This window comes from Kogia breviceps, chromosome 12 (genome assembly GCF_026419965.1).
Source record: "Kogia breviceps isolate mKogBre1 chromosome 12, mKogBre1 haplotype 1, whole genome shotgun sequence".
Taxonomy (NCBI): domain Eukaryota; kingdom Metazoa; phylum Chordata; class Mammalia; order Artiodactyla; family Physeteridae; genus Kogia; species Kogia breviceps.
Window position 1 is genome coordinate 20,754,751 of NC_081321.1, and position 24,887 is coordinate 20,779,637.

Here is a 24,887-nt window from a genome sequence, read left to right on the forward strand (position 1 = left end):
TCAAAGATTATGGAAAATAAAGCTCTCCTAAGCTAAAGAAAGAACTGTGTATGCAGAGGTAACCATATTCCAGGAAAATCAACTAAAACAGGCACATTCATTTGAGGATAATGGGAAAGGTGGCAGGAATAATGGTAGGGACATAAAATAGGGCCAGAAATTAGGCTTAGACAAAAATGCATATCATGTAACAGGAGAATGGATGAACAAAATATGGCATATTCAAACAATGGAGTACTGTTCAGCAATGAAATGATGGGCTGCTGATGTACACAACAAGGGTGGATCTCAAAAATATATACCATGGAATATTACTCAGCCATAAAAAAGGAAATCCTGCCATTTGCAACAACATGGATCGACCTTGAGGGCGTCATGTTAAGTGAAATAAGTCAGCCAGAGATAGACAAATACTGTATGATCTCAGTTATATGTGGAATCTAAAACAAACAAACAAACAGAAAACGAACTTATAGAAACAGAGATCAGATTTGTGGTTACCAGAGGCAGGGGTGGGAGTGGGAGAGATCGGTGAAGGGGGTCAAAAGGCACAAACTTCCAGTTACAAGAAAATAAGTCCTGGTAATGTGACGGCGCATGGTGACTAATTTAATAATACTGAATTGCATATTTGAAAGTTGCTAAGAGAGTAGATCTTAAAAGTTCTCATCTCAAGAAAAAAATTTATAACTATGTGTGGTGATGGATGTTATCAAGATTTACTGTGGTAATCATGTCAGTATAGATATATGTCATGTATATATATCAAGTCATTATGTTGTACACCTGAAACTAATACAATGTTATATGTCAATTACATCTCAATTTTAAAGTGAAGGAAGCCAGACATGGTATGACTCCACTTATATGAAATCTAAGAACAGACAAAACTAAACTGTGGTTAAACAAATAGTTAAACAAATCGGAAAGTGAGTGGGGGATTAAGGGAAAGGAGTGGCTGGAAGGCAGAACCAAGTCCAAGAGCCAATGGACAGCAGTCTTTCAATTTTCAGAGCAGACAGACAAAGGGGGTTGGGGGGGGGATGATAAAACAGGAATCCAGTTACAAGTTGCCTGTTGGTACTAGGCCAGCAATTGGGGAGATCTGAGGCTGAATTTTATTTTTCTATGGAGATGTGTACCTCAGGCTCCTTAAATTCCCTTGAATTATGAATAAAGGAATCAGTTCCAAAACAGTATTATTCCTGCTTTTGGAATCCAACAGTGAAAGGTAGAAAGTGAAAAGACAGTGACTTAACTGGCCTCCTGTCTACTGATTAACCAAACTCAAAAAGACACACTTTTACTCAGTAGTAATGAAAGGTCAGCATAGTGCACAGAAGTGGTTTATTTAGCTCTTTTAGTCAAGGATCACTGTTTTAGGGAATTCCCTGGCGGTCCACTGGTTAGGAATTGGTGCTTTCACTCCCAGGGCCCAGGTTCGATCCCTTGTCGGGGAACTAAGATTCCCACATGCCATGTGGTGCAGCCAAATAAAAATAAAAGAAAATGACTTTTTTTTTTAAAAAGGATCACTGTGTTATATTCTTTTATTTTCAGTTTGAAGAATTCAGACTTTTCTTTTTAAATTAAAAAATACATACTAAAATTATAGCTAAATTATATTCAAAAGATATGTAACATGTTTAACCAGGATATACCTTATGGTCAAAGTTCTCATTCAGTAAGCATTTAGACTAGTTGGTTAAAGACACAGTAAAGTATATTAACTTCATGCTGGAATCCATGACGTATCCATAACTATAATGTGTACAGAAACAGGAATTAACGTACCTAAGTCAAACAGGAGTCATGTATGCCCTTTAAGACATAGGTCATATTCTACCTTAAAGACAATGTTACTTTCTAAAATTGGCTTCACACATTTCACCCTTTTAGGATCCCCCAGTTCAGTTCCTGAGGGATGTGTGTGGAACCGGATCCCAGACTCTGGTCTGGAAGGAAATGCCATGGGCCTTAGGAAAGGTCGCCTAACCTCCATGGAACTCAGGGTCCTCATCTGTAAAAGAGAAAAGTCTATGACTACAGCCTAATCATACTAATTACATGTCATTAAATTTTATATATTCGTGTCTTTGTCAACAATACTAAAGACGGTGCCGATCAGTTAGATTTTGCCTCACCTTGTGTCTCACAGGCTGCAGTGTGGCCTTTTTAATATAAAATTATTGCTTCAGGGACTTCCCTCGTGGTCCAGTGGTTAAGAATCCGCCTTCCAATGCAGGGGACGTGGGTTCGATCCCTGGTCGGGGAGCTAAGATCCCACATGCTGCGGGGCAACTAAGCCCGCGGGCCACAACTAGAGAGAAGCCCGTGCACTGCAATCAAAGATCCCGCGTGCCGCAACTAAGACCTGATGCAGCCAAACAGATAAATTTTTTTAAAATATTAAAAAATAAGTAAAATTATTGCTTCAGTAAATTCATTAAAGTGATAATAATAATAATGAGAAGGAGGAGAAGAAGAACAGGAAGACGAGGAAGGAGAAAGAGGAGGAAGAAGCACCCAAACAAATCTATGGCTACATAAATTCACCAATATTAACTAAAGGCCAAGTAAATATACACTTTAATGTATGTTTTAATTATACTACTGATTTCCTACTCTAACCATAATAACCACAGTAATTAAGTAATTAGACTAAGGATGAATCCAAAAAATACATTTCTAAAGATGGGGAAAAAAGACATAGTGATGTGGAGGTTCCTGAATCTTTTAGGGCTTTAAAGGAAATATTTCCTTATGTTAAAAAATAAATTATAAATCTGGCATTGGAGAGAGAGAGATCTAATATGCTACTCAATCATTTACTCAATAAATATTAATAGAACATCTATAATGGACAAAGCATGGTGGCATACAGTATTTTAGCAAAGACAAAGAGAATATGGTCCCTGACCACAAGACCTTACAATCTAGGAGGTAAGAGAAGACATAAATACAGTTAGCGGTAACACAAAATAGAATGTGACAAGAGATATAAGACAGGAATGCATAATTTATAAATAATATAGGTCAGAAGAAGAAGGGATCTGTGGTGGGCATATTTATTGAAGAATTATTCATGGAGAAGGTAGCATATGAGCGAAGCCTTGAAGGATAGGTAGAATTATTCAATATGACTGGGAGAGAAGGAAAGATTATGTAAAATTGATTCTCAACAAGGACCTACTGGATAGCACAGGGAACTCTGCTCAATAGTCGGTAATAACCTATATGGGAAAACAATCTGAAAAAGAATAAGTATATGTATATGTATAACTAAATCACTTTGCTGTACACCTGAAACTAACACAACATTGTAAATCAGCTATACTCCAATATAAAATAAAAGTTAAAAAAGAAAATAAAAACTAAAACTGCGAAAAAAAAAAGAAGAAGAAGAAGGAAGAGGGGGTAAAGAGGACAGGCAGTGCAGGCGGAGCCAATGCCAAATAGGTGAGAAAATGAGCCTTGATGAGAGAAGACCCATAAATGTCATTTAAGGAATATTTTTTATATGCTTTTAAAGTTCATTCATTTCCCCATACAATTATCCTATTAAAAGGGACCGTTAGCCCCATTTCCAGAGGAAGCATCAAGTGAAGTACCCCATGCAAAGTCACACTACTGGCGAGCAGCAGGGTTATTCAGAAGCACAGGTCTGAGGGCTCCAAAGCTACATCTTTTAATTCTGATAGCATATAACTTCCCTCCCACCACCATAACGAGTACTGGTGTGATCCAAGGTAGGAAGAGGCCGGGCCAATGGGGCTTTTTGCCACAGGCGAAAGGGTCTGCATCATCAGAAAGATTTTGAATATCACTGGGAAAATGTCTGCAGAAACAGTGCATTAAAAATCCTCACTTGGCCATAATTAGTAGGAGACAGAGACAGATGATGAAAGAAGCAAAGTAACCAAGTGTGGGGTTCACGTAAGAGGTGGCAGAGCCCCAACGATATCAATGCTGAAATGGAAAGGAGAAAGCAGATGCGAAAGATTTTACAGAGACAGAGTCAGGAGAACCTGAAATGCATAAACTGAGAGAGAAAAACACGTTTATCATGACTCCCAAGTTTTTAACCCAGAGCTAAGAAAACTCACTCTGTGGGGAAACAGTTCCATCTTAGATATGATTATTGAGTTTCCATGGCAGTGGGATACCCGAGATCGAAGCCATGACCCACTGCAGCCACAGGAGTGAGTGACAGAGAAGAGAAAGAGCAAACAGCCACCACTAAGCTCTGAAGGGAGTCCTCATTTAAGAGGCCAAAGAGGACCAGAATGAAGTCAGGTAGAGAGTGTGACTAAGTCAGAATAGAAAAGCAGCAGAGAGAGAGAGAGAGAGAAAGTAATATCATGAACACGTAGAGAGAGAAAGTCATGGTTGTACCACTTATCAAATTAAAGACAGCTGCAACTGTCCCTCTAACAATAGCAAGAAGCAGATCACAAGTTGTAAGTCCATAATTTTTGTTCATTTTCGTAAAAAAAAATGTTACTTTTTTATAATGAACTGTCTTTTGATAAATTTTTATTATATATACCATTGAAGTTATAAATTCATCACATGTGGATTTGTAAATAATTATATGTTCCTCTTTCGAATGACCAGGCATTTCAGAGCCAACCTATTCTGCTGATTGTTAGGTCTAGAAAAGAAAAGAAGGGAAAAATAACCTTTACTGGATGCTTATATGTGCCAGGCATCATTTCTATTTTGATATATATTTATACATGTGTATAGGGTCTGGTATGTATATTCCTCTATTATATATAAATATTGTACGTGTATGTATATATACAGAGAGAGAGAGAGAGTGAGAGAGAGTCCCTTTTCATATACTATGGCTGGTACATTTGATAGAGAACTAAACATTGGGATATTTAAAACTACAGCCCTAATATGCGTAAGATTCTATGCTAATGTACAGGTTCTTGAGTACAAAGTTTTTACCTAATTAATTAAATCCAAAGACTACTGTATAGTTAGGAAATAAGTGTTTACTGCCATCTGGTGGAAGTCTGGACTATCTACAAACAAATAAGCTAGCAGTCTTTAAAAGGGCAATTATAAAATCTTTAACAAAATTATTTTGCACTAGTCCCCTCCATCTTGCTTTGGAAAGGATCATCAAAAGTTATTGCTTTAATAATATCCAAAGAAAGAAAATGCAGCAGATCAGAAATTATGATATTTGATTTACCATTCTCCCCATGGCCATACAAGAACTATTTACTAAGGCTCCCATATTATCCTACTCAAAATATGATAAATTTACCTTCTGCCCCACAGATATGGTTGTGAACTCTCCTAAAACCAATAAGGTGATACAAGAAAAAGATCTATAGCAAAATGGCACAGAATGTGCTGACATTAAAAGCAAAAATGTCCTGTATATTAAAAGCAAAAATACATGACTGTTTACTTTCCCCTCATGTCACCTAATTTCTTGTATGGCCCACAGAAACTGACATTATAGGAAGGCAGCCCAATAATACGGTACTGTAATGCATTATCTGATGCAGCCACAAATGCCCTGATTACCTAATTCATAATTAAATACTTTGTTCCACATTTTGTCCATGAGTTTCTAGCACTGCATATTACTCAAAAATAAACCTTGAATTCCCTAAGACTATACTGTTGGAGATATTCAAATTGAATAAGGGTCCATTTTAAAATGTTGGTTCACTTTAGTAACTTAGAGAATAAGATCTAAACAGTGTTATATCACTGTCCTAATTCCTAGATGTTTTCCACAATTCACACACATATACACACACAAAATAAGGTGCTATTCTTGAATAGCTTGCAATTTATGTGCTTTGTCTCTATTGTTAGACTACAGAATCTTCATCGTACGAATGGTCTAATTTTGTTTAGTTAGTTCCCCCTTCATTTCTAAACAAACGATAAGCTTATTACGTTTTTCTGAATAACTTAGCCACCCAGTAAGTACCGGTTAAATAGACTATCATGTTAAGGAAGTATAAGTAAAACTTTTAGGTGCTTTTTTCTCACATATGTTTACACTTAAGGTTGCAGCCCTTTAAACTTACTGTGAGATTTATCATGGTCTTCTATAAACGTTAATAATGTAAACATTACACAAAACCAGTTATCTCAGATGTTTATGTATGCTGGAAACAATTGCAAAAGAGATGTCCTAGTGATGAATTAATCTAATTCTCCTCTAGATTTCCAATTCTTAAAGAACAAGGACAAAATGTTAATCATCTTTGTTTTTTTCACAATAACAAAGTAGTGCTTCCACCTAGTAGACGGTCAATGAAAGGTTGTGTAACTTCAGTATAACGGAGATCAGGGTTTCTCAACATTGGCACTATTGGCATTTGGGGCCAGATAATTCTTTTTTTTTTTTTTTTTTTTTTTTTAATCTTTTTTTTTTTTTTTTTTGCGGTACGCGAGCCTCTCACTGTTGTGGCCTCTCCCGTTGCGGAGCACAGGCTCCAGACGCTCAGGCTCAGCGGCCATGGCTCACGGGCCCAGCCGCTCCACGGCATGTGGGATCTTCCTGGACCGGGGCACGAACCCGCGTCCCCTGCATCGGCAGGTGGACTCTCAACCACTGAGCCACCAGAGAAGCCCCAGATAATTCTTTGTTGTGGGGTGTGTCCTGCACATTATAGGGTGTTTAGCTGCATCCCTAGCCTCTACCCACTAGATGCCAGTAGCCACCTCTCCCCAACAGTGACAATAAAAATGTCTCCAGACATTGCCAACTATCCCCTGGGGACAAGATCACCCTCGGCTGAGAACCACTGGTACAGATGAAGCAAGAAAAGTGTAGCATTCAGCCTGGATACTATCGTTAATCTTGTTTTTTAACTTGGGACAAAATAAATCACCTCTTTGAGCCTGGGTTTCCTTTTCTGGAAAGTGAAAGGACTGGATGTGGTTTCCTCTTCTGTAAAGTGAAATGACTGGATGTGTACCTCATTGTCTCTATGATTCATTCATTAGACTATCCAATATTTACTGAATGTAAATTAAATATCAGACACTGTTCTAGGCACAAGGTAGCCAGTGGTGAGCCTCCCAACTTTTTTCCCCATTAAGTTATCTGATTGACAAAGAAATGTGAGTTCTGGAAAATAAAAATAATAAACATAAATTTTAAAATAATAATAATAAACACTACTACATAATTCCTGTCTCCTTCCTCCCAGCGGAAGTGAAGGGACTTAATTAACACTTACTGAATACCTTTTACGTACAAGGTGCTGAAAATTCACAAGATATTCTTTAATTCCAAAAAATCCCATGTAACATATATTATCACCTTTTTTACACACGAGGGAACTGAAGTTCAGAGAGGTTAACTATTTGCTTAAAGGCAGAGATTGTGAGCAGTCTACCTGGGACTTTTCCTCCCACGACTCTAGGCCCTCTTTGCCACACTGGCCAATATAAACACCGTAAACTCAAAGGCAATTCAAGAATTACATCATCCAATTCACCAGGGGTGCCTCAAGCACATTAAATTAATATTTTAAATTATAAATCAGTGTGCTGAGAGTGGAAAAGCTGGGGGAAAAGAGTAATACACCGCCAAATCCTGCCCTGTGATAGGTCCTTCCCTTTAATACAAAAACAACTCATCTACCTTTTTCTAAAACTACTTCATAAAAGTCTGTCTAATTGGACTCTTACTCTCCTTTTATTAATATTTCTCCCCCTTCGCAGTCATTATATGAAAACTCAGTCAGCACTTCTTTCTGCTTCCTGACTTCCTCATCCCTCCCTCTACCCCCTGCATTCCGGTTTCCGCTAAAAATGCTCTCAATGAAGTCACAGATGACCCCGTTCTGGCCAAATTTTTTTTTTTTTCTTTTTTTGCGGTACGCGGGCCTGTGGCCTCTCCCGTTGCGGGGCGCAGGCTCCGGACGCGCAGGCTCAGCGGCCACGGCTCACGGGCCCAGCCGCTGAGCGCCCTGCGGGATCCTCCCGGACCGGGGCACGAACCCGTGTCCCCCGCATCGGCAGGCGGACTCTCAACCACTGCGCCACCAGGGAAGCCCCTGGCCAAATATTGTAAAGACATTTTGTTCCTGACCTTTTTGGTAGCATTCCCCCCTTGCTGAATCTCTTATCTTCCCTTGCCTGGCATCTGTGACTCAGCCCATTTGATTTTCCAGCTGCTTCTATGACTTCTCAGGCTGCCAGTCTTTCTAATTTTACTTAATTTTGAGAATATTAACTTTAATGTAAATAAGCAATGTGTGGCTGGTAACTACCACATTGGACAGTGCCACTCTGGAGTGGTCTGCTTTGAACACAAATTATTTAGAACACTGCTCTTTAAGTTACATATAAAACCCATCCTCCTTGGCTTAATATCCATGGCCAGAAGAAAACAGCTGCCCTACATTTCTGACCCCAGCGCTCCCTTCCCACCTTCTAGCACCACTTCTAAACTCACACACATCTTACGTGTGATACATGAATTATCCATAGGACATGTACAATGCCACATGCCACATCCCTCCTCGTCCTCATTGCCCGAACACGCTGCCCGCTCTTCCCCATCTGCCTTACTCGTCCACCGAGCAGCTGCCCTTCCTTGTACCTCCCTGGCCCCCTCTACCCAAGGTGTGTTGCTCTTGAGTGCCTCCCTCTCGCCCAAAGAATTTTAATCCTAATTTCTAATCTTTTATAGGACATCTAGTAGACTTTCTTAATTCTTATTTTAGACAAGATTCTCTTACCTTACTGCTTAATTTTTCAAAGGGTTACTTTTCCAAAACAGTTACTTCAAAACATTTACGGTACAAACAGCCCATAAATTGCAAAGCTCTATTTCATTAGTCGAGCAGACTCATTAAAATTGAGTCAGAGATATGTATAAAAGTAAGAACAATCTCTGCTTATCATATTATAAAATTAATCATGCCGGCATCCCTTCTTGGATGCGTACCATGGTCACGCATGATGCCAAGCACTTCACCTCATTTCATTCTCTTAATAGTCTTATTATACAAATATTGTGATTATCCCCATTTTCCAGAGGAGGAAATGGGAGTTTAGAGAGATTAATTTGCCCAAATATGGCTCCAAATGCCTCTCAGATACAAATCCCGAAATTTTCTTCTTCCCATTCTCTTAAGCTTAGAGAAGCCTGAATAGCTTCTTCATATTCATTCATTCAAAAGTTATTCACCAAATGCTTTCGAAGTACCAGGCACTGTCATAGGTGCTGGGAACACAGTGGTGATGTTACAAAAAAAAAAAATCCCTGCCTTCAGGGAGCATCCATTATGACAGAGAAAGTCAAAAAAATAAAATTTACGATAAGTGAGATCGTGGGAAGTCCTATAAAGAAAATCATCACAGATTAACATGATGGAGAGAGTAATAGGGTTGAGTTCCAGCTTAGACTGGGGTCAGCATGTTTATACAAATTTTTAGTAATACTAAAAATTCCAACACCAAATTTTGGTTTAGAATCCCAGAAGAAACTCTAAACTGAAAAACAGAGTTGAGGAGAGTAGAATGAATGGACATTTTCATACATCTGAAAACATATTTTCTATACACTACCATATATAAAATAGATAAACAACAAGGATTTACTGTATAGCACAGGGAACTATATTCAATATCTTGTAATAATCTGTAATGGAAAAGAACTGAAAAAAGAATATAAGTAGATACATATATATATATGTATGTATAACTGAATCATTTTGCTATACACATAAAACTAACACAATATTGTAAATCAACTATACTTCAATTACAAAAAAGATTTAAGAAAAACTAAATTAAAAAAATAAATCAAAAATTTTCAAAATTAGTTTTAAACCAGATAACCAAACTTTAATTAAGTCATTGCTAAAACATCTGTACTATTGTATCTACCTACCCTTCATGCTGATTGTCAACATGCATTTAGTGGAGAAAGAAAAGACCCTTCTAAGTTTTTACCATTTTTATTGACAGTTTTAGGACAGTGCAGCATCTCAAGGAAAAAACCCTTTCCTCTCCAATGGTTGAACAATGAAAGCCACCCCCCAGTAAAAGAACAGCCACAGAAGATCAACCAGAAACTATCTAGTCTACACCACATCGACTATGCGCTGATCATGGCTCCAACGCAGACATTCTGAAAGAGTGAAGCTAAATAGCAAATCTCAGGACACATCCCACACAGATGCAAATCAGATACCCCCTTCCAGATGCCCTTACAGCAAACTAACCACATGGTTCTATTGTTGTGGTTGCTGCTGTTTTCATTTTCAAGACAAAAATTATTTTAAGGTTTTAACTAATATTTACATTTTGAGAACAACTGACATGCCAATCCAGAACATGACAGGCAATAATGAAATGTGCATAATAACTGTTTCTTCAAATACAACATCTTCTGTATTGCCTGTTCCACTATTTCAGAATCAGAGATTTAACAGCGCTGTATCCATTAATCTTACCTCTGCAGCTAAATAGTTCCCGGTTGCAAGATGTTTAAACCTGAACAAGCTGTTCCATTGTCCTGCACCTCCACGGCATGGGTCATGATGAACCACCTATAGACAAAAAGAGAAACAAAAATAATGGCTAAAAGACATGCATGTTCCTGGCCAGCAAATGCCAGCAGTTTACATGCGGTGCCCGCCTGTTCATGCTAAACTTGTCAGATCTAATGTACGTTTTCAGGAGGACAATGTGGCAGAAAAACAAAATTCCCCATAAATGAGTCATTGCACAGTTAACTCACTGGGCTTGCATGATTCTCACACCTCAGAGATGCAAATACAGATGCCTTACTTCAAGACATGTTTCCCGGGCCAAAACTGTAAATACTGTGGGGTTTCCCCACGTTTGTTATTCATTCATTCAACAGATTATGAATGAATCTGTTGCCTACCATGTGTCAGGTACTCTTCTAGGCAGTAGGGACCGCAGTGATGAGTAAGACCAGAGCTCTCAACGAATGAGATTTGGCCAGGGCCAGGAGGAACTAAACAGAGCGCGTGATTGGGTACCTAGAGTAGGCTACTTTCTATCGATACTGCAGTCAGCATGGGCACTCTGGTGGATACGAATGAGACGGTCATGCAGAGAGATTGGAAGAGATCATTCCAGGCAGAGAGAACCACAAACGCCAAGGCCTGGAGGTCTGGATTAACTTACTTCCTGGCCCTTTCCATGTGTTGCCTGTTTACTAACACCATGTCCTTTGATACCTGTCGTAAAAACCTGTCTTGCCCCAGAGGCTGAGCCACCAGGCTCACTGAGAATGAAAGTGGGGTCTGCAACTGTCACTTATGACAGGTGGCTCGGTGTTGTAGCAAAGCTCAGGTCTTCCAGTCCAAAGACGACTGTTTATGAGTCCCAGCTCCACCAGTTACTACGGTATGATCACAGCAAGTAACGTAACATCTTCAAGCCTGCTTCTTCATGTACCAAGTGGGTTAAATTCACAGGATTGTTGTGAAGATTAAATATCATAATGCATATTAGAGTGCTCAGATAAGTTCCCACTACTCTCCAACAGATTAATATTCTTAGCCTCCTTCTTCTCGTTCATACTGTTTGCCTCCAACCCCAGCATCAAATCCTGGGTGCTAATGTACAGGACTTTCTAATGCCTTTTGCTAGACTCCAGCTTCTATGTCTTCTGCTACTCCAAAAGCTCAATGAGGTAATGATGAAAATACTTCAAAGTGGGTGAAGTCTTACAAAAATGCTCCCCCTGTAGCCAAACACCTGCCCATCCTTCAAAGCTCAGTTCTCACATTGACCTTCTACTACCAATCCTCTGCTAATCCCATCACTACTGTGATCTTGTCAACGTTTGAACTCTTACTCCTTTTCGAGAGAGGCATAGATATCTTTAAGAATCTGATCAAATCTAGCGGTTGTCTCACATACACACATATACGCGCACACACACCTTTTGTATACCACTGCTAGAGGTTAACAAATAACTTGAAGCTCACCATGAATCACAGATAAGAACTCCTGTCCCATACACTAGCGGGTCTAGCAACAGTAGTACAGCTCCCTAGGGGACAATTTGCAGATAGGGAAGGGAGGGTGTTTTCATTTATCACAATGATTTTGGAGGGATGCTAGTGGCATGAATGGGCAGTAGCCAAGATATTAAATATCCTGCAATTCACAGGAGAGTTCAGCATAGGCTAGATATTGTGTACAACACTCAGGAGCATCCCCACCCTTCAAAGTGCTCCCCTGTGGCACAGGGGCAGGAAGCAGAGGAAAGTGAAAGAGAGGCTCCTCTTAGGGCTCCAGTAAAGGTGGTGGCAGCTGCCTTGTGCAGGCTCCCACGGGGAGGAGCGGCTTCTTGAACTGCCAGATCTTCAGATAAGACCACATTCCCTGCCCCACTTTCTCCCACCCAGTCCTTCCAACAACGTTGAAACCTAATTTCCTGTATTAAATACCTCTGCTTGAAACACCTGATGCTCAGGCTTCCTGACTGAAGCCTGGCTGATGCAGCACACAATACAGAAACGTCCCATAGTATTGCAGAAATAAACCTACCACAAATATAAACTGGTAATGCTTTAACATGTAATCACACTAGAAAGCTTTTACATCAAGTTATATGAAAAGGCAAATAATTTTAGAGAAATTCACTATGGAGAAGGAAGCTTAAATGAATCCAAGACATTGTCTCAAAATTACTGAATAATCTATTCACTCTCTCCATTCTGACTGCTCAATGGGACGCAGCATTCCCACCACGCATTTTGTTGGAAAGGATTTCAGTGCAGAGGTACAATTACAACAAAAGATATAAAACTAATGGTAAATATATAAGAGGAGAGATTCAAAACTCCTTTTAACAGACTTAGAACCAAACATTAAATAGACAGAGACACATGAAATGCAGGGAACTCACTGTGTAGGGAAGTTTCTATCTGAATTTTTCATCACTGTATTTTGCTAATAAAGTTTTAAAATAATATTTTACATTATTGCTATCCCTATATTTTGAAAATTTTGGAAGCACAGTGATAAGGAAATGTGTATTTTAATTATGTATTTATCTTCTGGTTGCCTGTTATCTTTCTCTTATCCTGATAAGAGAAGTTGTGGGGTAGGCTTCTGGGAAGAATATCATGTAGTTTTGGTGGTGGCTGTTTTCCTCAGACCTTCTCAATTGCCTTCACCTATTGAAGGATATGGTCTCCAAATATATTGAAGGATATGGTCTCTTCTGAATGCTAGAGACTGAAAGTATGCCTCAACATGAGTGGGGTTTCAAGATAAAAACTATGCTTTTGTGCTATTTCATCTCTATTCTAAACCATGTCATAACTTAGAGAATTATTTTGATGCTTCATTTATAATTAAGGCTCAGCTCATTTGCATAAACATGATACTTCCTCATTTTCTCTGTTTCAATAGTTTGGAATTTGCCTCATTATTCCTATTTCAATTATAGTGATTTTTTTAAAAATTATGTACAAATAAGTCTATTCTGTTATTACTTCACCTAATACTAGACATTCTCTGATGGCACACATTTACCTCTGCTCTTTCATTTTCTTGTACTTGTATAAAATGTCTTCTGATCCTCTTTTTTTTTTTTTTTTTTTTTTTTTTTTTGTGGTACGCGGGCCTCTCACTGTTGTGGCCTCTCCCGTTGCGGAGCACAGGCTCTGGACGCGCAGGCTCAGCAGCCATGGCTCATGGGCCCAGCCGCTCCGCGGCATGTGGGATCTTCCCGGACCGGGGCACGAACCCGTGTCACCTGCATCGGCAGGCGGATTCTCAACCACTGTGCCACCAGGGAAGCCCCTTCTGATCCTCTTATACGTCTCTCAAATCCAAATGTACCCATCAAAGATAGATATAAATATTTTATCTTCTAAAGTAGGTACTTACATGCTGAAATACATATTGTTTTATATAAATTATTTTTCTTTTGTTTCTCCTTTATATTAGAATTTGGGCATTTTATTAACTTTTAATCATGAGACTATAAAATAATCTTAAATATGAATTTCATTTTCATACATAAAGGAAGTATAACAAAATATATGCTGTAAAAGAGGTGTGATGAATTTGAAATGGTTGAGAACAACTGCTGTAGGGTCTGGATGTCTATTAAATCAAGATGGAACTTATCAGGTTGTTTGTAGTTAACTACGTATCTCTTATCTCTTCCATGGTACAGAAAGGCCCTTTAAAGAAAAATCCATACCTTACATTTTCTTAATTACGCTATCATATTGGCACACATAAGCAAATACCTCCTAAAGGATGATGAATTCTTAACTATGGGTCTCCTCACTCCAATAGAAACGGCATCCCCAGAAGACACAAATGTCCTTTTCAGTGACTGTGCACTTCAGATCCTCACTTACAGCGAGTCCTCCTTCTCCATTTCAACTCCAGTGTCATTCGAGGCACAAGGCCTATAGCCTGACCAGTCTTGACAACACTTCACGATGGAATTTTTAAAAGTTAAATCATATATATGCCCTTATTCAATGAGAGAGAGTGAGAGAGAGAGGCCCCTGAGAAGATAAAGGAAGTAGCAACATTTCAAACTGGTCACAGCAGTAAAGAGGTACTAGTGGGTTCACCAAAATTATTGTTTTATGGGTCTCTCACAAATGATGCTTATAACAATAAACCAATCAGCCTAGTGATCTTGTCTTATTGATATAAGTATTTATTAAAAGCCAGAAAATATTTACATACCTCTATTTCCCAGAGTGCTTTAGAACTGGTAGCAGAAGTGGCTGATTGACGCAAAGTTGTACGAAGGAAAATGTGCTGTTTTTTCTCATACTCATCACAGGTCAGAAACTTCTCTTGTTCCGCATGAAACAGTCGAACAACATCACCCTAGAAAAACAGGTCAAGAAAACTATATTTCCAACAAAAGTTTGAACAAATAGACATAAGAAGTGGGTGTCTCTCTATAGTTTTGAATCTCTGGGCCTTCTGTTAACACTTGGCTTTTAGTGAGTATGTGTAAATATACATTTCCAAATACAGGAGGGAAAACTCAATGTGAGTTTTAAGGTTTATAGTCACATTCTAAACTTCAAACCTCAGTGAATACACATCTTGCATACACATTTTGCATCTAGAAGCTCAGTAAGACTACCTTCAATTCTTCCAGTAAATGTCTAGGTAGCACATACTTACCCCTTTTAGTACATCCTCTCGATAGGAACTATATTTCATGAATAGAGTGATTTTCCAGCTAGTGTTGCAATTAACAGCATTCACCTATTAATGAAAAAACATTAAGTTATAAGACTGCAGATTCAATTTTATACCAGAAATTATTACTTCAACTAGTAGAAGGAGAAGAACCACTTTGGTATGTATGTCAAAAAATATCTCCAAAGGACCATCTGAAATCTACATGTACCTCAGGAATATTAACTAGCATAACTGGGCTTATGCTTATGAAAACAATGAAAGAAACTATGGGACTTTATTTTCCTCTCATGAGAAAATCAACAAATTCATTTCCTTTCCTCCTGAACTTACCTCTTTACACCCTGGATTATCGAGAAGCTCTATGTTGCTGGCATGTAGTGGCTGTCCTGCATTCACGGGCATCAAAACAACTTTATCTCCAACAACAATCTGGGAATCAGAAATAAGTTGCAATTGAGACACTGCATGGGTCTGTGGTGCTATACCTGAAGCTAAAAATAACTGCACAGAAGTCCTTGTTATTGACCTAACATTTGACCCATTTATCCTTCATATAAATTTTAAATCTTTTTCTCTTCGAGGTAAAATATCTTCTGATAAATGATTATATAATCATGTCCCACAGTGCCTATCAGTCTGGATTCATAAAGCTGGTGTAGATACTTTTTTTTTTTTTTTTTTTGGCCACGTCGCACAGCATGCGGAATCTTAGCTCCCCGACCAGGGATCGAACCCACAACCCTTGCACAGGAAGCGTGGAGTCTTAACCACTGGACCGCCAGGGAAGTCTCTAGGTCCTTTTCTTATTGGTCTCCTATTTCAGTTAGAGCTTTCTTAATGTCAATAAATAGGTCAGCATCCCTCCACACCAGGTCTGATGCCATGCATACAGGAGATACAAAGAGTGAATGCACCCACCACAAATAAACCAATCTGCCTAAATATTAGAATCACTTCAAGTGCAAGTAGGAAATCTTACACATTTGTATTATCTCCAGAAGTAAAAACAAATCTATTATGTTTGATCTTCCCCATAGTCTCAGAAATTTATTAAACATTCTAATGTCATCTGGATTCAGAGAATGCAGAATCAAGTATGACCTTGTAGGAATACATTTATAGTTTGGGCCTTGGGCAAATGGTTCACTTTTATCTTAAACATCCAACACTAATATTGCTCCTTAAACCTGGTGCTCATTTTTTTATCTCACTTTTTTTATTGGGGTACAGGTGCTTTACAATGCTGTGTTAGTTACTGCTGTATAAGGAAGTGACTCAGCTATATGTATACATATATCCCCTGCTTCTCGGACCTCCCTCCCTCCACCCCCTATCCCACCTCTCTAGGTGATCACAGAGCACCGAGCTGAGCTCCCTGTTCAATACAGCAGGTTCCCACTAGCTATCCATTTTACACATGGTAGTGTATTTCTGTCAAACCTAATCTCACAATTCACCCCACCCTCCCCTTCCCCCCACTGTGTTCACATATCCATTCTTTACATCTGCATCTTTATTCCTGCCCTGCAAATAGGTTCGTGCTCATTTTTAGGTAAAAATTAAAATCAGTTATGGGAAAAGTGCTCTAAAGAAGTAAGTCTAAGTTGATTTTTTATTTATGCTATCATTAACAATGTCTGCTTAATCTTCAAGTATTTTTATTCATATCTCAAATTGTGGGGAAATGAAGTTGTACTTTCTTAATGATAATAACGAACAGTTATTTCATAGTTATTAAAGTTACTTTTGTTGTTAGGTTCTGCTAGAAGACTTATTACTGTAGTTACCTACAATCTCCTTCAGAGAATTGCTCACCATCTCAGAAATGAAAACCAACACCTTCCCTCTGCATATTTCATATCAACTAAATATTCGAATAGATTAGTAGACAACTGAAAAACAAATTAGGACTCAGACAGTAAAAACAGACAGAACTTCTTCTCCCTGGATCTGAACCTAGACCAAGACTTTAAGGAACACAATTTCACACTTTCAATATAAATTAACCTTTAATAAATTATACACAGGAGTCTACATTCACCTATAGTACTGTTGGCACAAACTATATCTGAAGATTCAAATGTGATAGAGAAGCCTCAAGCTCATTAATGGAGCAAAAGAAGGTTATCCTTTAGTTTGCAGGAATAGCTTCTGTTATTTACAGGACTGGTCTCTATTCACCATCCTGCCTTTCAAGTCCAGAATCAGGCAGATGCTGTGACTCAAAATATCCATCACAGAAACTCTTTATATGTCCAGATAAGGAAAAATCATAAAGAAACTGTGTTGAGTGAGAGGATGAGGGGGCAGAACTGGCCTATATTTGTGTAAAAAAGGGAAAGAGAGTAGGAGTGTATGTATAAGAAATTCTCCCAGTGGTTAACTGTAAAAGAGAGAACTGGGAATTGAGGACGTCAAAAAAAAGATAAGAGAGAGATTTTTCCCAATATATCTTTATATTGTTTTCTATCTTTGAACCATGAATTGTTACCTATTTTAAACAATTATAAACAAAAAATAAAAGTCAACATGACATAGACATATTTTCAACATCCCCTCGAAAAACAAAAACATGTGTTATTGCACATGACACCAAGGCAGCTCCAAGTCTCAGAATCATGTAGAAGCCTGAGTAGTCTTCCATACTATAAACACTGGGACTTGATACCACATTCTGCCAGTGCTATATCTGGTCTTCCAATTTCTTAAAGAACAGTTCGATTTGGTTCACTGTCATTCTTACCTGTACCATACAAATATTAGCCATTAAGTTGCTAAATATAATGACATATTTTAACTATTTCTTTCCAATTAAAAGAATACTTTTGATTGCACCTATATTCACTGCTCTAAGTCTTACTATTTATTATAGCTGTCTGTATGCCTTGGGCCAATCCCAAAGTTAGTTTTACCTCAAAACACCACCTGTAAAGTCTTATAAAATTTTAAGAGACTAGCCATATAGCCAAAATGTCACCAACTCCAAGGATTCATAAGAATGGTATTCATAAGGAGAATCTAACATTAATTCACTAATTTCCAGGTCCTAGGTCTTGACAGTAGTTGCTTTGACTACCCATGCTGAATAAAACTTACAAATGAAATGGACAAGGTGCTAATCATAAGATATAAAAAGAACAGTAAGAAGTGCCCGGAATAACGCAAAAGTGTGTACTAAATAGTCTCTATTTTCAGGGAATTCACATCTACTTAGATAACTTGGTAAATATGGAACTTGGTAGTATTTTCAGAAGAGTACAGGCATGGAGCCTGATCCACTGATAGGGTCAGATGCCTTCTGAGAAGTCACATATTTAATACAGAACTTGAATTTTCTGCCATGTCACATTCACCCTAGTGCACAAACATTTAAAAAAACTGCAATTCCAGAAGGACTTCTGTTGATTCTATGTTAACAGCCATGTAAGATTCACGTTGGGATTTTACCGAAAATGAAGAGCAATATAATGCCACTGGCAGCTACCCTTCTTTTGAAGTGGCACCTGATGTGGTAAATAGAACACTGCAATAGAAATCAAAACACCAGGGATCGAGTCCACCTTCACTAGAATTCCAAGGGGTCTAGTTTTGCAAAACAGCAAAATCTACTTGCTATTGAAAGAGACTCTTTCCCTAAGGGTTGGTTTTTTTCCTTGATTGAAAGAATATCTGGCCTTTTCTCCCCTTTAAAATCTACCACCAATGTAAAGAACTGAGGCCATCTTAGATCAAAGTTTTAAATGAAAAATTAACTACTCAATCATGGGAAGATAAATGACAATGAAATATTTATGAACTCTGCTCAAGGCTGTCCCCAGTGACTTTCTAACTGAGCAACCGCAAGTGAGGACTTCTATACAGCTGAGGGATCCATGAATCTACTTTCCCCCAAAACTATCCACCCTGAAATTCTATAAGATAAATGACAAAGGTGTCCTTAAACGGTAGAAACAACTGATTTTTGAGGATACAAGCATTTTTCTCCCCAGGCTATCATCAGCCTCATTCTTACATTTCATTTTGGTCACTGAACATCTTGTGGATACTTATAACCTAAATCGCAACTTAACTAATTGCTAAATAGTAAAATAGGAATTTTAAAGTCCTTTAAACCTTGCAATTTCCTCCTCCAAGTTTAATATGTTTTTAAAGAAAATCAACAGTAATTAAACCACTTGTTATGAAATAACAGTGTTTCCAATTGCCTTCAATAAAACACAGTAGGCTTGTATTTTAGAAAAATGCTACCTATTCCTAGCAAAGAAAATGACCATTACGATACAATTATTTACATGGCAAATATAGGGCTGTGGATATGCTTATGCTTTCACAGCAACCTTAATCACGCATAAAAGCTACACAGTGGTGAGCAAAAACAGTGAGCTATTTCAGCAAAAAGCAGTGTGTAAGGTTGCTTTAGCCATGCTTTATAGAGCACATCTATATAAGGAGGATCTCTATATCTCACTTAACAATTACACTGTCCATTTTAACCAAGATGGAATGTTTGGTTGGTAGGTTGTTCCCCACCCCGCAACCCAATACAACTAATTATTTGAAATAGTTCATTACATTCAACTCTCTTTGAGCCTGTAAAGGCATTTGGGAACACGGAAAGGAATAGACAGAATGAAAAACTAGACAGAATGAATTAATAAAATCCACAGCTAACCTCAAGGCCCCAATTTATCCAATCATTTCATCACATTCCTTTAGAGCTTGAGTTCAGGTTTTATTTGTTTTGACGTTTTGGTTTGACATTCACTGACCACCTGCCAACAGGGACCGTACTCAGTGGGGGTGAGGCGGGGGACGGCGCTGGAGAAGGGAACGAGCATAACAAAACAGAGCATCCAAACACGCAGGTTGTTCATAAACTGCATAACCAGCCCCTGAATAATTGAGAGTTGATTGTAATTAACTACCTACTGACATTAAAATATATGTCATGCTCACAGCATACATCACTTGATGCCAAAAGTAAAAAAAAAAAAAAGAACTTATTTTTAAGAAATCCAACACAAGATTTAAAGTGCATTACATTTCTGCATGCCATGCTTCTCCCAAACCTTACCTAAGGAGGATATCATCAGATAACTTATTAACCAAATTAAACCATGAAGCTTGCATCCTGTGGAATTGAATTTGGACTTCAAAATTCATGGGAAAAAATAGATTCACTACAACAGAAGACATTTCTCAGATAAGAAACAGCCAATACATTTTAAAATGTCATCACCGTATTGATTGAGAGAACTGTCAGAATAATTACACTTTTATACTGCTTTGAACTTTTTTGTTAATTTTTTAAATCTCAACTATTTTTCTTGATCGCCTGACCCAATATCGGTAAAGTCGTCTATTTATGAAAGTTATTCTGTATTTGGTGTCAACCAGAATTTATTAAGCATCTTCCATGTGCCAGGGACTGTCACCTGCTACTTTATTTATTACACACAAAAATATCTAACTATTGATCCTATTGAATCATTGCACATAATTTTATTTTCTCTGCTCTATAAAGTAGCAGGAAAATATTTTAGCAACTACTAAAATTCACATGCTCACATTCCACAGCGTATTTGAGTATTGTCGTCAATGAGCTACTGCCAATCTATAGCTCCACATTCATTACACATCTATTAAGATGTACAGATTGCAAACAAATGGCTACAGAGGGAGTAAATGACATATTGTCATGATTTTCTGTGTTGCTCTATTAATTCAAAGGAATAGACTCCATCTTCTGCAACACAGCTCTTTTTCCTTACAGCCATGCTCCCTCCTGAATAGGCCGAGAAGCAAACTCTGCCTCTCTCTCCCTTAAAAGTCTCAGCCAATATTAACGTTACTTAAATCCTTTCACACAAATTCTGGCTGGAAGATGTTTTTAAATTAATCTGATCTTTGTCTTTTTATGATTCCTGAGCACAATTTGTACTATAAATAAATGCTTTCAACCTATTAAAGAAATTAACATAAAAATAATATGTTGAAGATTGGAAACTGTATTTGTTTTCTTTGCACTTTCTGGATTCTCTACTGCTAAGAGCTACTGTCTCTAAGAATGTGCTGCTTTTCTCTTTATCTTATAGTTACATACATTGTCACCCTCGCTTCTCAGCTTCCAGAAGGGATGAATATAAAACCAAGACCCTTCATTTCCTGCAGCATCCAAGGACACGCGCATGGCATTCTTCTCCAGTAAAGCGGGTAATCTCTTGTTGACAGTCAGATACTTGTTGCTTTTTATATGCAGTAGCTGTAGAAGAAAGATATGGATTACCGCCTTTATTCTTTGATCTCCTCTGCTAATTGCATATATGTGTTTATACTTATATCATGTGCCCACATAACAGAGCTCGGGATAGAGGTTAAACAAAAAAGTTCTTTCCAGACTCCACAGTCACCATCGTTCCAAGTCGACTTTCTTTGGGTTCCTCCTCACCTCCATCCCCAATTCTGTTTCATAATGAAGTGAGCACATAAGGAAAACAAACCAGGGGACACTTCTGAATGATTTTTATCTACTGATAGATAATAGGATAAATCCAAGCTTTCCAAAGGAGACCAGGAGGTCCCCCCAAACTACATTCTTTCTCAATCCCTGCTTGGCCACAAAAACAGAACATATTAAAGAATAACCGAGGAGCTGTGATAATGCACCAACCCACTTAGTAGTTTTTTGAACATCTTTATTGGAGTATAATTGCTTTACAATGGTGTGTTAGTTTCTGCTTTATAACAAAGTGAATCAGCTGTACATATACATATGTCCCCATACCACTTAGTATTATTAACCACCCCTGCCTGCAGACAGCCCTCAGCCCCTCGGTGATGAGACAGCCTAAATAAACCCATCCTAAATAAACTCTGCCACTTCCATAAGAGGACACAATCCCGCTCCTTCTCAGATGAGGGCAGAAGCGCCACTGTTCGGGTTATTTGGATTCCATGCACAAAACCTTTCCAAGACATTACTGAGTAGGAAAACTAAAACAAATAATCTTCCTATTATTACAATCATTTCAAAAAAGAACGGTCGTTTTAATATCCTCAATATGAGAAGGAAGTTATCTCAGAAACCAGTGAAAACCGTCATGGGTCAAGCCCACGCCTTTTGGAATCCACTGTGTTAGAGAAAGTGGCTCAGCCCCTAACTCACCACGCAAACATTTGCGCGTCAGGTTCTTGACAAGAAATATGAGCTCTGCTCGCTGGCACTTAGTATAAATCAAAACTCGGTTAAGAGAAACTCTAGTTATGGAGGACCGCCCAAGGGACATGCAGCCACAGGTATCACACAATCTATCATTGGATTAACTCATACGTCCAGGGAGCCGCAGACCCAGGGCCCTCCTCTTGTACCATCAGAGAACCGCTTTGCCAGCCCTGTGCTCTGGCACTGTGCCATTGGCCAATAACAAAACATCAGGGGATGTGATTTTTTGAAACAGCTCTATGAAACACCTCATTGTAGTATTTACAGTAAGGAAGTTGTTAAGGCCATTGTTTACTATATTAAACAGTGTCCTCTTTATGAGAGCTCATTGGAGAAACAGTTCCCTGGTCTTCTTCCTGGGAGTGTTTGTGCTTCCAAATCTCTGACTTAGTTCTCTGTACGGACCTAACATGTGAACACTGTAATATTTTACACTGCCGTTATAGCTACTCAAGCAACAAAAAGCCTTCGAGCCAAAGTTTATCAGCCTTTACAACATGGATTTTATAAACATGCCTCACCCTTGACTTCATTTTATTCATGCAATCATTATTTTCCCTTTGATCCAGTTGCCTTATTTATTTCTATTAATATTTTATCTTATGTGGAATGTATTTTTTAAAATGCCTTACATTCTTTTTTGGAACAAGGTGGGGCATATATTAACAACTACCCAAGTAAAAAGCTAAAAGATCTAAGTGAAGCACAAGAAAGAAATGCTGCCGAGACAAATCAGTGTGTATACTAATTGAAATGGAAGAGCTAATAACTCAAGGACAGTTCTCATCTAAAAGTACAATTTGAAAACTTTCCTTCCTACAAAATGAAAACATAAAGCTTCATTTGTTACCGGTTAGTCCCATTAAATCTAAAGGACTCTTTTGTTACAGGCTTTCCCCATTTTCTTCCTTTTGATTTAATAATTTGTGCGTACATCTGGATAAGCTCACTTCTTTATGTGTATGCACCAGATTTATTCAAACAGAATGGTGTGCTGAATATCAACAGAAAATATCACACTGTATAATTCCCACCAAAGAAAAAAACCACTGTATCCCCCAATTTTAATGCAGGTTGGCATTCCTACCAAATGCAAATTAACCATAAAATATTCACCCCTTTGAAGCAAAAGTAAATAGACACTTACTTGTATAACATTACTATATTTCACAATTTCTCCCAACAGCTTCTTATTCTCTGATTCATTTTGTTTTTGTTCCAGTTCTGCAGCATGCTATAAATTGATTATCAAATATTTAGTGTGGAAGCATAGTAAACAGAGCACAATAATTGACAAGGAAATAAAGTTTATTTTGGGAACAAAGAATACAACCAAGACTAAAATAGGTGGGTTGCTTTACTCTTAGTGCTTCGGGAGAAGAGGGGCAATAATTAAATACATGATGATAATGTGTAATAAAAATCTCTCCGTTTAATGCTGAAATGTAGCCCAAAATATATTGAGATGCTTTTATGTTGGAAATTTCAGAAAAGTACTAGGCACTTTGGTCTTATAAAATTATTTTCAGAAGAAATATTGCTAGAGAAAACAAACATAGTAGGTAAATTTCAAAAGCCTCAAAATTCAGTTTCAATTCGAAAGTAACAGGAATTTTAATGACACAAAATAAGTTCTATTAAATTTACACAGAGCCCAAATCAGAAACAACAGACTTTCAATTTTTTTCCAATAGTCTTTCAAAAAAATTAGGTGCTATGTCAAGTAAAATATAACTGGATTTGGTATTCCTGCAGAGATTCTGGATTGGTTTTCAGTGTGATGTGAATAACTGAATCAGTAGTCACACCCTGTAACTTAAAAGTCCTTTCCACTTTTAATGTGTTGCCACATCTATTCTGAATCTCAGTGTATGGAGTGAAATCATTAAGCTACAGAATAGATCTTTTGTTATTGCTGTACTTGTTCTAGCCTAAACCAGACAGATGGAAGGCTGGCCCTTACCTGTAATTTCTTCAGCAAGGCTGCCTCTGTGTGGTTCCCTTGTTTAGCTTGCTTGGCTTTCCAATATTGTTTCTGAGCAGAATATCGGTTCATAGGGCACACCTTAAAGAGGCAGTCTATGACAAACCAACAAACAAAAACACTGTAACTAAGGAGACCAGCATTTCTTAGATTTCCCTTATAGCCTAGCATTGGAATCTCGGAATCCCTGAGAATAAATAACATTTAAACATCATCTAGCCCATACTCCAGTCAACTGTTAAATTACCCCTAACATCATTTTTAAATAATCATTTAGCCTGTTAAAATACCACCTTTTTCATTAATTTATAGGAAATCATAGCTAGCGTGATTTATAAAGAAATCAAACCACTGTAATCATTGTAAAGCACTTCTTAATTATAATAAGGTGCCTGGACTTAGAAAGTCAATAGAATGAGATTAGTGTCTTCCACTGCCTTATCTGACCTTGCACAATTAATTACTTATTCATGGTATGTATCTTTGACAGCCAAAGTGATG

At 38.0% G+C, this 24,887-nt stretch overlaps 1 protein-coding gene across 2 annotated transcripts in view; it reads right to left on the minus strand.

Annotated features, from left to right (window-relative positions):
* ITPR2 (inositol 1,4,5-trisphosphate receptor type 2) overlaps positions 1-24,887 on the minus strand; it is a 526,733-nt gene that overhangs the window by 397,943 nt on the left and 103,903 nt on the right. The window contains exons 3-9 of one of the 2 annotated variants that reach the window (XM_059081164.2): positions 24,366-24,481; positions 23,550-23,636; positions 21,284-21,442; positions 15,511-15,609; positions 15,160-15,243; positions 14,707-14,853; positions 10,458-10,553 (exon numbers count right to left, since the gene is read on the minus strand). In XM_059081164.2, the coding sequence (XP_058937147.1) occupies positions 10,458-10,553; positions 14,707-14,853; positions 15,160-15,243; positions 15,511-15,609; positions 21,284-21,442; positions 23,550-23,636; positions 24,366-24,481 (788 nt within the window). Of the gene's footprint in view, positions 1-10,457; positions 10,554-14,706; positions 14,854-15,159; positions 15,244-15,510; positions 15,610-20,254; positions 20,326-21,283; positions 21,443-23,549; positions 23,637-24,365; positions 24,482-24,887 lie in introns of those variants that run through there. The other variant, XM_059081169.2, reaches the window with a different exon arrangement.